The 15,624-nt window shown below is 45.6% G+C and overlaps 1 protein-coding gene across 1 annotated transcript in view; it reads left to right on the top strand.

The window, feature by feature from the left end:
• The window catches only part of LOC144175376 (MAM and LDL-receptor class A domain-containing protein 1-like), a 204,188-nt gene that overhangs the window by 40,149 nt on the left and 148,415 nt on the right, over positions 1-15,624 (top strand). The window contains exons 12-14 of the mRNA XM_077704459.1: positions 2,752-2,878; positions 7,885-8,022; positions 10,422-10,711. Of these exons, the coding sequence (XP_077560585.1) occupies positions 2,752-2,878; positions 7,885-8,022; positions 10,422-10,711 (555 nt within the window). The remainder of the gene's footprint in view (positions 1-2,751; positions 2,879-7,884; positions 8,023-10,421; positions 10,712-15,624) is intronic.

The following is a 15,624-nucleotide window of genomic DNA, read 5'->3' on the forward strand; positions in this document are numbered from 1 at the left end:
ATAATCTTTGGAAGTTCAACTGGTTTACCGTTACCGCTGTGTAACGGTAAACAAGCTCGGGACGCACGTGGGGAAAGTGGATTTGACCAGCGTGTGTATTTTCGAACGAATCGTAAAAAAAAAACAAATCACCATGTAATTATATTTACGAGTTTAGGCCGCTGCATTAAATTGAATATTATTTCGAAGGAGGAATATGTTACGCCAATGGGTACAAAAACACTGGGAGGTCCCAAGGTTAAAACTGCAGGTGGGACCTCCCATGAACTTCCGGGACCTCCCGTGTACTCGGAACCTCCCACGTATGCAAGCACAATTCTGATAGCGACGACAAACGAAGGGTCTGTTGTTTTTACTGTGGCTTCGTCCCATTGCCAAGTTCCTTACAGCTACTTGAGTTTCGCGGATTGCAGGGATGCTACACTATATACAATTTATACTTCATTACAGCCCGGGACCAAGGCGTAGCACTTAGCGTTAGCTAACCAACAAACTTACGATAGTGTACACATTATTCCTAAGCATCTCAGGAACATGATTTGACGGTGGTTTCCAGATGCACAAAACAGTGGAAAGTGCAAATAATATTTGGCTACGACGAAGCCTCTTTGAAAGTAGAACGTTACAGTGCCCATGTCTGGTGTTCTCCGCAGTGATGGCTGCTTAGCTGTAGAATGTGGGCTTCCCTGTGATAGGAAATGGCAAGTTATAATGATCAGTGAAGTTGATAGGACTGGTCAGGTGGTAAATACTGGGGATAAGTAGTTTTTGTAGTGACACCATCCAGCAAGAGATGACATTGGGTACGATTCTTCGTGCGCAAGAAAAGAATTTAGTGGAAATAATACAGTATCAGCGAGAAGACAGTAGTCATACTGATTGCGTAAAAATGAGGCACAACGTGAATGCATTCGAAGCCTCTGCACTGGATAGGAGCTACGAGGATGAAGCGGTTGATAAAAGCTGCAAGAGGGTTGAGTCAGCCAGTGCATCCGTAAACACTCGGAGTTCGGTTAGTGTTTAATACGTCATGTCGAGGCAGGGCAGAGGCAAGTAGAAAAACATTTCAAATTAATGTTTGAATGAGCGATCAGAATACCATATACGGCAAGCGAGAGGAAAAAAATTATGAATCATCAATTTTTTCTAGAGATGTTAGAATTGCCAATTAGAGGAGAAATCTGGAAATCACAAAGCGGAAAAAACTGAGTTTATATTCAGTTAAAATTCGCTGATGGTTGATGACATCGGTGTGCGTGGGACTCAATGGGCGCGCAAGACACGAGACACAGAAGAGAACAGACCTGAAAAGTTACTTGATAGAGGACAACCTCTGGTAACATATTTGTTTAGTACTCATTTAAATGCGTCACAGTAAATTGAAAAAAAAAACGAGTAGTATATGCAGAAAACTTGCCCCACGCGAGATATCCGGGGAGCATTGTCATTTGCAGTGACCCAAGAGGCTAATCAATAAGGGAAGCTCCAGAGGCTTCCACAATAACGTTAAGCACATAAAAAAGTAAAGCGTGATACTAAAATAAAAGAAGAGTGTGATAGATAATTTTCGGTGCAAGGTGTCAGTGCTTATCCCGACAACAGAAAGTATCAAGGCGGAGAAATATTACCGTTAAAAATGCATTATGTAAGCGCTGTAATGTAACAATTAGTACATTTCCTGCGTGAGAAAAAGGACCCCATCAAATATTGTTGCATTAACTTGCTACGTCATTGTGGGAGAAGCAGGATGAAACCTGCACTTTGAAGAATGCTTGCTTCAGCGCCGGCAGCTATCAAAATTATTATAGGTCTCACTCTTAGGGTAATAGGGAACACACTGTTAATGGGGATTGAATGGGAACATACTTTTAGAGTAATGGGGAGCTTGGTAGGCTAACGAGGAATCATGAATTAGGAAACATATTCTGTAGAGCATATGCTTCGTCGCACAAACAAAGTTAGTTGAGTACGAGGTCGGGGGAGGGGGGGGGATAGATCTGTATCAGGCCGATCACCAAACCAATAATGAGAATCTTCAGGGAAGGATGGGATTTAAAGTCGTGGAACACCTACAACTGGTGCTGTATTTATAATAGAAAATGCATTCCCTTAACACATCATGGATGCGTTGGTAATACGGCAGGAGCCTTTCGTTCACGAGTGGATTTGAATAATGCGGCTCGTTCCACGGGCCTGCTGCCTGAGTTCAGCTATAGAATAGGCATAGTCGGAGCTAATTGGATCATAATTAGGTTAATATTGGTCAGCCTAAATATAACCCAGGACACAGATATAGACTAAAGAAAGCGCTTGGGCTTCGTTTTTCGTCTTTGTCTGTGCCCTGAGTTAAATTTTGGCTGACTAGTATGTAAACCAGCTAGACAGGCCTTTTCTTACTCTAAAAGTTCTACCCCATGCCATAAGTCATGAGGCTTTGATTGAAAAAAAAAATACTATTTTGCTGCTCTGACCGTCGAAACAGTACAGCTCTCTAAAAATTGTTTGCAAGAACGCATGTGAAGTCGGTTCTTAATGTTTTCCGTCAACGCCCACCCCGCCTCCACCCCCCCTGACGCAATTGTGACTGCAGTAGTCCTTTTTTGTACAACTAAATGGCTGAAAAGCAGTAGGGGTGTGTGCTCAGTTTTGTGGTAAACTGATCAACGTCTGATATGACACTCTTCGTCCCCATAGATGTGCTCTGGCTATTTATGCAACCGAAACTCTTTTACCCCTCCGTGTCTTTTTAAGGTCGTCTTCACGGCGGCTGTCGGATCAGGAGATTCATCACCTGAGTACGTCGCCCTTGACGACATTGCTGTCATATCGAAAGACTTGTGCGAGACACTTCCTGTGGGCGCTGAAGGATTGGAAGCAGGTAAATGAGTCGTTGTACTCTCAAAAAATATGCATGAGCAATTTGTCACCTACTGCTGGTTGCTCCTAACTTCATGAAAACGCGCTGCCTCTACCCCATCCTTGGGCGAATGGAGGACTCCGACACATTAACCACGTTCTAGCCCGGAGACGTGCAAATGTAACCTTATTTTGGAACCATCGCCCAAAATTCTCGGCGCTTCTTGTGATGACGCACAGTGGGGCATAAGCGCATTTGTAATTGTCCCCAAAGGCCCTAATCATCCTACGGACTTTCACTGTGACCAGACATAACTCCTTACATCTCCCCATTTGATGCAAAAATGTTTATTGAGTGCCGCATTGTGGCCAACTTGCTTTGTGTTTATTTGTTGCTAGTGCCAGACCGCGCTGGGTTATCTTGTTCCGTGCCTATTCTTGCTCCGTGTACGTGCCGAAAGCGGCGAAACCGCAGTCGTCTTTTCGCGTTAAGCGCGAGCCACATGCACGACTACAGCATTAGATTGGCACGAGACTTATCGTTACGACGGTCGCTACGATTAGTTGCACGCGTGAATTTGAGACACATGGTCCAATACGTGTGTGCGATGTCGTCGGCGTTGCTCCGCCCACGGTTTTCGCTCCATTGTTGCTTCCCCGTTTAGGCGCAGTCCGGTCGATTTAGATATGTGCAAGAGAAATCTGAGCAGGAAAAAAAAACATTTATCAACTTTAAATGCAAATAAATAGCGCATTTCATATGTTCATTCAGCAGCGTCGGGACATAGAGCACTGACGTTTCCGCTCGTCCGTGATGTTGGCACCGCTTGCAACATGTGTCGACTAGGTGTTTGTATTGTCGGCGGAGAGCGCGCAGGTCGGCGGTGGCCGCGTAGAGCTGCTCCCAACAAAATACTGGGAAATGCCAACTGCACCTCCTGGAAGCTTCGAAAAAAACTTTCACCGGGACGTCATTATGATGAAACCTTTAGGCTCTCATTGGCTGCGGCCGCACGATTGGTTCGAACGATCATACTGCTGGCTCTGGCTTGCCAGTCGCACGTTGTGAGCCTCCTCCGACCAGCGTACGACGCCAAAACCGATTCTAACGATCAGTCGTAACGATCAGTCGCATGCCAATCGCATGCTTTAATCGTGCATGTGTCACGCGCTTTAGGCCATGCCTGGCTACCTCCATTGGTAATGAACTAACCGGACTATTGTTGTTTGAACGACCGTATTCGACATGTGCGGCCGAATTCACCAAAAAAGGGCGCTGCTTTAAAACGCCGGGGTAGCACCATGCAAATGCATGCATTCTCGAGCTAAGGCGCCGCTCAGGGGCGTAAGAACGGGGGAGAGCACACAGTTTTGCTGCAGCGAGGGCGGGAAGCGACGCGCCCGGCCCTCCGCCGTTTTCCTTGCTACTTTTCTCCCTCTCTGCAGCGACACTCCGTGTGCTTTTCCACCTTTTCCCGCCACTCATAGCGGCGCCCCAGCTCAAGAACACATGCATTTGCATGGCGCTACCCAGGAGTTTTAAAGCGCCGCCCTTTTTTTGAGAATTCGGCACCTGGCTAGACGACTCTGAAAGGGACTACGGACTATGCACGCGACATAACCAAGACTGGATTTATAAATAGCGACCTGCCCATAACAGCCGGTGACTATGTGGGCCAGCGTGCCAAAGAAATGCTGTGTAGGGATGGCGCGCTCTGCCAGGTGGTGCTTTCAGTGCGACCTGCGACTGCTCGCACAAGATATAGTGGTTGTACGAATGAGTACGGATTGTACCAATCAGTACCTACAATACTGGTCATGACCGATAATTTACAGTTAATTTTGGACCTGCTTCTGAGCTATGCAAAGTTCAACGTACACAAGTAAACCGCAGTGCTACCATATCTGCCAGCTCGACTACCTTCCTTGGCTTTAGAGAATTTCCGCTCATTTAAAGTTTCGAAAACTTCATTTACCTTGGCTTTACCTAGGGAAATTTTTTAACACCAAGCACGTATTGTTTTTACAGTGAATGATCGACGCAATCAATGATCAACGGAAACTTTTTTTAAATGCAGAGCATTTCTTTAACGCACGATGTCACCAGTTCTAGTTGTCCATCGTCGTCCGCACCCCTCCCCCTACACTATATAAAAAAAATAATATTTACCGGCGCCTGGTTTCGATCCCACGACCCTGCGGGCGGAACGCAAGGTACATGGTGCTCTACCCACTGCGCCACAAATCCGACACAGAATGGAAGGCTACGAACGCGACTTATATCCTTGACTCATTCAAACTACGTCAAGAAGTTGCTGATACAACGCATTCACTGCCTGTGGGCGGAACGCGAGGTACATGGTGCTCTTCCCACTGCGCCACAATAATCATACCCACCTGCTAATAAATGACGTCACGTGACCACGTAATTACGTCTCCTCATTTAATTACAATACAACAACCAACAGCAACAAGTGCAACAACATTAACGTAACGCAAACTACTTAACGTCGTGCGCCCCCGGAAATGCTCTGCATTTGATCGTGCCCCTCGCGAGGGGGATGTTTAGTTTCCTGCCGCAGCAAGAACCAGGTGGCCTCCTGCGCAGTTTGTGGCGCATACCCACTTGGGGGATTTTTTTCAACGGCTAAGGCGTTTTAACAAACAGTTGAGCCACGCTTGTAGGAGCTCTTACACTTCCAACGAATGGCAAAGTTGTCATTGCAGCCGCCCTGGGTCGATACCTGCTGTAAAATCCTCATTTATCTTAGGGACATTTTTGAGCCCCTGCCCCGGTACTGAAGTGAAGGGAACGTGGTGAAACGAAATTGCCTTTGCCGGGCAGCTGCCGGTCTTGCTAGCTCACCTGTACGCAACAAATACCATCGCGTACGTTACGTTAGTGAAAGTACGATGCAAACATTCTGCGGAGCACCTTTCAGCATATCCTTTCGCAAAAGCGCTTCTTTTGACGTAGTTTTTTACCGAGCCTTTCGCCGCTATTGACTATAATTTACAACGTCAACTTTGCACTTACCGAAGCTACGTTTTCCAGATTCACTTTCCGTGCTGCTGCGACACTACCTCCACAGAAGCTCTAGGCCAACCAATACTGCGGGCAAAATTTCTTATGCATGCTCGTTTTATGTATTTTAAAGCAAAGCTTTCTACCTCTACAAACCAACGGTTTCGTAGTGTCGTGCGCGTCAAGAAACTCCCAACGCGGCGCGGGAGGGACCGGGTGGTTTTAAGGGGCGATCACAGAGTAAGGAAAAGAGCAACGCCGACTTCGCCCTGTAGGACCATAGAGTTTCTTACAACATACACTAGAGAGGAATCTAACGCTAGCATCTATGCGGCTCATATCAAGGCTGTCTGTGTCGTCAAGGGCTGCCATTATACCATACGGCTGCCTTAGTTGCGTCAATGGCTTGGATGGAAACGTTTTATTGGGCGTATATATTGGAACACAGTGCCACAAAAACGCAAAGGGCGTTTTTTATACAAGTGGAAAATAAAACACGCTGTTTTAAAGCTAAGAAAAAAGGAAGTAGAGTGTATTTTTGCCCCAACATTTTTGCTTACTATTCTGCACGCCAAGATGGTAGTTAACAACAATGTTTTTATATGTTGGGGGAAGCTCATTAAAAACTCTTATTCGATTAATTTTAACTTTAATATCTAAGTTGTTTGAAGAGTTTGGAAATGTTTAAGCATGCCTACGGAAATTTCGCCTTCATGTTGAAACGGTGCATCGCCCGCCAGCTATATAGTTTAACAAACTTGTTGCTGGGTGAGTTCGTTCATACATGAAGAAAAAAGAAAACGTGGCGTAAATAGTTCTGGACGAAGACGAGATACGACGGATACAGGCGCCCATATCTGTCGTACCTTGTCTTAGCCGAAGTAGGTTTGGTTTTTTTTTTTTCACAAGCTACAACTTTCGCGGCAAGCATATTACCCGCTAAGGCATACGCTCCGCCGAACTCGGCATCACCAACCTACGATACAATCACGCACTGCCTGCTTTTTTACCGAACACGCAGTTGCCACGGCTCACGGCTTCCACCGTAGCTCGTAGATGTGTTAACTCAGCGAAGAAAGCAAATTCCCCAAACCGCTTAAGAATCCAATTGTCATACCAATCCCATGCCATAAGCAGAGGTCTTCCCATAACCCCCCGTGACGACATGGATTCCCAGGTGCAGTTTCATCTTTAGCATATTAGTAAGGAACCCTATGTCTAGGATGGGCCCTTAAAGGGGCCATGAAGATAATATGCAAGTCTGATTCATTCAGAAGATTGAATCGTTGGAATCATGCTGACACGACTTTTTATGTAAACTTCGCTCAAATGCTGTACAATTAGGAAAAAAGGGAAAGGCCATGCGCCCCACTAGCTCATTTCCCGCAACAGAACCTATGAGGTCATACCAGCCAGCTCTGCGAATGACAGAGACCGGAAAAAGCAAACGCAATTTGGGCAGAACTTATAAGCTTGCCGAACGAGCTATTTGCGCTTAAATTTACGGCACAACTTTTGATATATGTAAGAATGGTGAGAGAAAAAGCGGATGTAACGAAAGCACACGTAAACATATAAATACCGATGCGTACTGCTGTTGGTACTGCGCGCACTATGCTTCGTTACCGCACTGCGGGCATTTGGGGTTGTCTCAGACGACGCTGGTCGATTGACGCCACCGATGATGTCTTACGTGACCATATTTGTCGAGCCAGCACCATGTATCACGAAACGGTTATTTTGTCCGTCAACAAAAGCAAGCCAGGTTTACATACAAATTTTGACAAAGACTGTACTTGCGCAATTAAAGCACGAGATGATGTGCAATAATAAGCCCGTCATTTTGTTTTCAATACCTCCTCAAGGAAATATTTTTCAGTGTTGTTGGTTTATGTTCCTCCTTGTCACAAAGCTCCTAAACCAAACTCTCCTTTTTTCTGTCTCTATATAAAAATAATAAAAATATCCCTCTCCTATTCGTCTCCTCTATCACCTTCATGCAGTGGACCTGCTGAGCTGCTCCTTCAGCGAGCGGAACTATTGCCACTGGACCTTGATGGCTTCTCTACCGAGGACCTGGATATCCGGCTCACCTTACGGCTACAAATTAAGTCCCAGGAGCTTGCCACCAAGTGTCAAAGGTTAGAAGCTTCCGAAATTTAGAAATGTGTCCCGTACGGGTTCTTTAGCATTCCAGGTAGCTTCATTAAACAGAAAACTGCCACACCACACAACGAATTCGATGGTCATTCAAAGAAGTTTGTTTCGGTTCAATTGAAATTTAATGTGTTACTGTGAAACCAACCTCAAGCAAGCACATTAGTGGCCGGCAATAGCACCAGAATTTAGGCACACGGTATGCAAGGGAGGCAAATAAAATAGGAAAACGTTGAAAAAGATAGTAACATACCCGTGGTATGACGTAAGCTCGCGAGTTCGTGCTGGGCGTGCATTTGGATATATGGATGGCGACCCGTTGAGGCTTCGCAGTGCGAAACCGTGGTGCTGTGATCTTGAGTAGGCAGGTTCGATTACTACCATGGTAGAGTTCTTTTTTTTCGGATGAAGGCAAAGAAATGGCCACGGGTACAATAAAGTTCTTGAAGCAGTTCCCGAAGGCGTCTCCGATTGACATACGTGCCATGATTACTCACAATTGGAGGCACATACGCTCACGCGTACGTGAGCGCTGCATCCACTAAAGCAGACGGTTGCATCCACTAAAGCAGACAAGATAGGCCAAATTATTTCGCTAGGCGGAAAATCTACGGTTGGTCATCAGTATGTCTCCCGCTTTTCGGATGAATCAGAAAAAATTCGAAAAACACTCGCCGGTGGAATTTTTGACAGTTCGGATTTATTTGATAAGCAACGAGTTTAGAGCATACGACGAAAAAAAAAAAAAAAGGACGATCGGAGTTCCGACTTTAGGATCTGTGGTAAGTTATCGGCACCACTGGCCGTTCGCACTTTCCGGTGGTAACTATGAATGGCGACGTGTCCAACACGCAGGCTCCTTTTTCCTTTGTCAAGATCGTCACGCTTGTTTATACAATAGTCATCTACCCTGATTTGGTTGGATGCCAAAAGCTTCTGCGACATCACGTGCAGTAACTTGCGTGCTTTCCAACTATTTTTGCATTTTTCAGGCCGGGTGCCCAGTTAGTCCATTATATGAAACGAAAAATGTGACAATGTTCCGCTCTTTATCTGAACGGCATGTTCTGTAACGCGGTTATTTGTTCAATTCAAAGGAGCGCACTTCCATCACCGAGTGATTGCTGGTACTACAACAAGTTTCTAGGGTTTATTAGGAGAAATGTGGGTGATTCGTCTTTAAGTATTCGTGCCTGTGTTTGACATTTGAACATACAATGAAAATTTGCTCCGAGCTTTGTAAAGTATTTATGTTCAGATATAATTTTACCAATGATTTGGAGTATTTAAAATAAAGCTGAATGAAATTTCAATTTAGGGGAATAGGATATCTGAAAGATTATAAACTCCCTCAAACACCATAAATTCTATAAAAATAGTCTGACCCCCCCCCCCCCCCCCTCCCCCAATGCCAAAAATAAACTCTAAAAACCCGGAGTCCTTGTCATAAGCCTCCCCACAGGTGACTGTTAGCCTTTTTGAGACTGCCGTGGACTTCTGTGTTGTCCGCACCAGCGTATCTGCATCACAAATGAAGTCGCTATTTTCCCGGTGTACACTAGGAAACCCTGTACCAAACGATAGTTTGCAAGAATGGATGCGTATTTAGTATTGATCCTCCGCGTGCGCATGGATCTGCAGGGCCAGGGAATTTATTTTTTGCTGTACCTTGTCTGAGCACAGTATATTAGTCTTAATGTTAGCGCTCTTGAATCGCATGATAGCTAAATATTTCTCATAGTGATGATCTCCTGAATGTAAAGCATTTAAATAGAAGCAGATAATAGGCTTAATATTACCGCTCATAAATCGCACGGCAATTTTAGTTTTATTACTCGAAATGTGAGTGCTTCCCTGAATCTAAAACATTAAAGTCCAAGCTTCTTTTATAAAGACGCGGCGAACTTCTTTTATGGCGACATGAGGGCAACGCTTCGGAAAAATCCCCAAATGCGCCGTTCAAGATTTAAAGCGAAGCTTTAGAAGTCTAGCCGGAAGAAAGATTCATGCGGTCGCGAGTACGCAGAAAACATCTTCAGTGGAAACTTATGCGCATGTTCGGAAAAACCAGGTTGGAGAGGAGTTAGAAATACAGGGAGGGGGATTGGCTGGTTTTAAAGATGACGTGGCTACACTCTCGCATCTGGCGATTCTGTTAATTTGGAACAGTGCATCTCAGCGAATAAAAAAAGAGTCCCTCTCGCAGCAGAGCGCGCCCGCAGACAGCTAATTCGCAAAAGCACAATATCAAACGACAGCGGCGGGCAGCGGAAGAGGGGGCGAGGGTGAAGCCGCAGGTTACAGCTTTCCTGCTTAACTATCTGTACGGAGTGCGTGGTGCATTGTTTAACACTGGAGTTGCTTCTGTCGGTTTGTTACGCAGGTGGAATGATTTACGTGACAGGTGGGTTGCTGGCGTTCAGTGGTGGCAGCACAACGTTCACATCACCGGTGGTGGGGCCGCAGCCAGAGCCCATGTGTCTGTCCGTCTGGTACAACATGTTCGGTGGTCGTGGAACGACGCTGGTGATGCGAGTGGGGAGTTCGGACGCTTACTATGGGCGAGATCTGGAGATGACTTGGGCGACAATCTTTCGACAAGTCGGCCGCACCACCTCTGACAGGTGGTATAACGTTCGCCGGACTATGAGCCTCAGCGGTCCGCACAACCAGGTACCGTTTTCAACGGGTGTTTTGGGCATGTTTATGTGTTAGTTTACCATTGCGTTTGCATGGCTTCAAGGAGAGAGAGAGAGAGAGAAAACGTTTATTGAAAAGCAGGGACGGGGTAGGGGAGAAAAAGAGTTAGGAGCTGTGGGCGGCCATCCTATTCCGGTAGGCCGCGTGCCGCGGCTGCCATCTTCGCCCGAGAGATCAGGGCCTCCTGGTCTTCGAGCTGACAGCTCTGCAACGCGCACTCCCACTGCTCAAGGGTAGGGGATCTGGGAGGTGGAGGGTTGGTGGGGCACGTCCAGACGAGATGAGCTGTGGTTCAAGGAATCAAATTTTTTATTCGCCTTGAAAACGAAACAAGATGTTGTAAAGCTGGTAATTACCGACTATCGTCCCTAACGGAAACCACATCATCAATGGTTGTGGAGCATAGCTAACAGCCCACTGTGACAGAAAGCTCATTAAGGGAAAGTAGTACCGGAAGAAAGCTCAAAGCCAGATAAATGACTTTTAACCCCGAATAGATGTTATTTCTTTCACTACAGCAGGAAGTTATGGCACGTCTGAGCTAAATAAACAAATTGTTGTAATTTCACTCATTCATAAACACTAAGTCGAAGTGGCCATTTTATATCCTCTAATCAAAAGGTTTTTGGTTATTGGGCCAATGTCTATCAAAAATACTATGTGTTCAAACTTAATCATTAAAAATCTTTTTTCTCTTTTGGATCTGCTTCTGAGGGTGTTTTGGGATCTGCTTCTGCTTCGGGATCTGCTCTATATTAGTACTGCTATGGCACTATCAAAAGGTGTGAACTTCGCTAACGAAGACGCCACACAGGGAGATGTACACAAGAACCGGTGAAGACTTGCAACTAACTTTTATTCCCGGCAGAAACAAACAAGTACAGACGGGCATGTCATCGCGCACGCGCGATAAAAACACACACAGCTCAAGAGCGTGTGGTGAAGATTTTCACAAACGCTCGTCTATAAATATCACCTCACTGTTGTGCAGGATAATTGAGGTAGCACTGACACAGTCAGTTCCCTTCCCTTTTTTCTGGTATGATAAGCCTAGCGAATATCACTGGCTCGGCTGTCCTTGCACGTACACAATATCTTAACTTGATTGAAGAGTGTCTTACACAGTGACTCGCCAAGCAGTGATTAGGGAGATCTCCGCTTGCGTGGTTCCTAATAGAAAGTTTGTGTTCGCCAACCTCACATTCACACATCTTCCAGCCTGTCCGACGTAAACTTTGCCGCATGAAAGGGGAATCTGATGCACTACTGCAACGCAGCAATTAATGTAGAAATCGGTGTATTGTTACTCCTTTCAACGCGCGAACACACCCCAAGCTTGACAGGGGCCGACAACGCCACTTCCCCGCCATACCTTTTCATCACCTTCTTCAGGTTAAGGGGCATCTTGTGAACACGTGGTACAACTCCACGTTTTTTGTTACATTCTCTTCTATTGTCAATGCTGGAATTTTCAGTTATATCTTGTTTAATACTGCCTGCGCTGCGGAAGACAAGATTGATTGCTTGAATCCAGCTTTATGTAACCTTACAATCTGTGCTTCAAAGCTTTCTGAACTTTGTGGTCGCATGATTTCTTTAAAGCAGGCATGATACACTGAGTGGCTATAGCACGCTTGATAGTTTTTGAATGTGCTGAATCGTATGGTAACAATTATTTTTGCGACCTGGTTTACATTTTCAGCCCACATGGTAGTCATAGACGATTAAAATGACGCCTAAAAAACTGGACCCGGTTATCGTGGGTGGAGGGTAACCCTTTGCCATGGCACTCAAAACACTTTGGATGTCTGCAATGGCGTTGTCATATGTTTTGAAGGGTCGTTTTGTAAAGTACCGGCAAATGCTCAACGCTACGAAAAACAGAGACCACCTGCTCCCAGTCGAGCCTCTCGTTCAGCGCTCTGTCAATTTCTGATAGAGAAACATGGCACAGCAAAGGAGCAACACATTGTCTAACGCATATTTCCTGTTTCTGCACATAAAAGGCCTCGGCAGATTGCGCAACAGTAAAGGGAGGTGAAATTCAAATACTGCTAAAACATTTCAGTATTTCAACACTTATCCCAGCTGAGTTCTGAAAAGCCACTTCCCCATGACATTAAATACATTTTGGTACACCTAAAACAATGCATCGTGAGGGATAGCATAAAACAGGTTTTCTACGTAAATAAAAAAAATAATGGCTAATGGCGTCGTTGGAGTGTAAAGAACTAATAACGGCTTTCGTGTTCTTTAACGTCGTTTTTTTTGAATGGGTCATTAACGTCTAGGTGCTTCAGACAACCCTGCAAGAACTTGCTATCTTCGTTCTGCCAAGTACCTCTGTCACTCACAATAGTGCGAAAGGGAACGTCCTCTTTGTGCTTCTTTCGTGTAAAGAATGCTCTTAGGTAGTCCCCTTTGCTCTTGTTGACTGGGGTCGCCTGTTTCTGCAGCTCCACCTCTTTGCACATGGACACCACCATCATCGCTTTGATCTTTGCAGTCTTCGTTAACACAGGTCTGAAGGTATTTTGAACGGCGGGTACTGATTTCGCGTGAAAACGTCCATGCGACAATACCGCAAACCTTCCTTCCTTATCCCGCTGTAGAAGTCGCACGTCATTGTCTCTAAACAAACGCAGAATAACGGGAGTGGGGTCCGTCCGCTTTGGCCGTTCTTGCGACTTTCTGACCGTCTTTCTGAGGCTGTTCACGCCATCCAATTGACTCTTCTGCTAGTCCTCTGTTCCCGCATTCTTGGCAAGGCTGCCGTTGAGGGTCAGCCATTCGTGCGCTTCCAGTGAAGTTGCAATGCTGCACTTGGGCCCGTTCCTTAAGGTTGTCAAAAACTTCTGGGGAACCAGGGCTCCACCCAGCATCATAACTTTGCCGGACGCATGCCTATGGTCCTTCCTCAGTTTCCCTAAGACACCATGGAAATAACTGCGCCACCATTGCTACCGCCACGATTGTTACCATCATAGAGGCAACAGCACCACCAAGCGAACGTAACAAGTAACAAAAAACGTGGGGTTGTGCTATATGTTCACAAGACGTCTCATAACCTTAAGATGATCATCAAAATATATGGCGTGGAAGCGGCTTTTTCGACACCTTTCAAGCTTGCGGGAATGTGTTCGCGCGTTGAAAGTGGTAACAATAGGCAGTAACGGTCCGGAAAGAAGAACGCCCATTTCTACATTGATTTCTGCGTTGGATTATTGTATCAGATTCCCCTTTCATGCGGAAAACCTTACGTAAGATGTGTGAATGTGAGGTCTCACGAAAACGACCTTTCTATTAAGAACCACGCAAGCGGACATCTCCCTAATCACAGCTCGACATGAATGTGTAAACACTATGTAAATGACTCTTCAAGCAAGTTAAGATATTGTGCAAGGATAGCCGAGAAAGAGAGATTCGCGATACTTATAATATCAAGAAAAAAGGAAATGACTGTGTAAGCGATACGTCAATTGTTGTGCATAGCAGTGAGATGACGTTGACTGATTAGCGTTTGAAAAAACCTTCACCACAAGTTGTAGATCTTTTTACGTTTTTTTCGCGCAAGTGCAATGGCATGCCTGTCGGTATTGATGTGTGTTTCTGCGTAGATTAAAAGCTAGTTGCAAGTCTGCGCTTATCCTTGTGTAGCTCTCTCTGTGCGGGGTCTGCCTTAGCGCTGTTTACACCTTTTGATAATATGCACCAACTCACCCAGCAACAAGTCCTTCGAAACTTTTATGGCAGTAATTCCTCACAATCACCCTACTCCGTAGATCGGATGCGCCTGTTGTCCTGGCTTGGTGTCCAGTGCACTTTTTCTCCTTGGCTGCGCTGCACATTCCCTGTGACGCTCGCTGCATACTTTTATTCAGTCGGAACGGCCCAGAAGCCATACAGTTAGCGTACCGGGCTTGTATGACGCCTCTGAGGAGAGGGCTGATTTCCCAGCTGTTCCGATGTGCACCAATGTTTATTTTGAACGCAAATGATTTACTCTGTTCACACAAACATCTTTTATGAATATGACGTCAATGGTCGCTTTTATTTGCGGTTTTACCTTTTTGGCCCAAACCGCTGTGAAAAGACAACAACGGCGTTGCGTTTGCCACCCAGAAGACATCAAACGTTTGCATTCATAATTGACTCGAGGTGTTGTTTGATGAAACCCAATAACAGTAGCTTTGTTTCGCATTGACCAATATCAAAATGTCCAGAGAATTTAGAACTGCGGCCACACGGACGCTTTCTCTGCGTAAACTGTGTGGATAAGTTATTATAATATGCAAGGATGCATTAATTAGCGTGGCGGATGTGTGGGATTTGGTGATGGTAGTTCTACCCCCTGCATTGTTATTCGCACATCAGCTCAGGTTAAACCAGCGCTTTGTCTTAACGATCAAGTTTATAACGACGCCCTATAAAATGGGCCTTTGTTGATTTTGAGCCTTATGGAATTCTTTTGGACGGGAACCTTGGAGTGGTTTACTTGAATAGATTGTTCAAATTTCACAAACGCACACTCATTCGCTTAACGAGAGTAAAACTATTTCGTTGTATTTGATTGCCTAACTGCCTCTACGTCCACAGCCACAGTGCTCGTGTGACGAAGGCAGGGGGACATTGCGCAGCCATTGCCAGGAGAAAGCCATAACTACAGACCAGAGTGCATTGTGCCAACGGCGCACCGAGCCCGTCATGCTATATATTATTTTATCGTGGGGTACCTGCTCTTGCTTAGCGAGTCTATGACACCATGAGAAATAAATCTCGTGGGCCAGTACCCTAGATGCTGGTGCATAACCCCTGCGTGCTGCACCCAATCTCTTTCATAGGAGCAGGCACAATGCATGGGCGCAGATTAAGCTAGAATTTTGCCC

Source organism: Haemaphysalis longicornis, unplaced genomic scaffold (genome assembly GCF_048455015.1).
Source record: "Haemaphysalis longicornis isolate Haplotype H1 unplaced genomic scaffold, Haemaphysalis longicornis Haplotype H1 scaffold_3, whole genome shotgun sequence".
Taxonomy (NCBI): Eukaryota; Metazoa; Arthropoda; class Arachnida; order Ixodida; family Ixodidae; genus Haemaphysalis; species Haemaphysalis longicornis.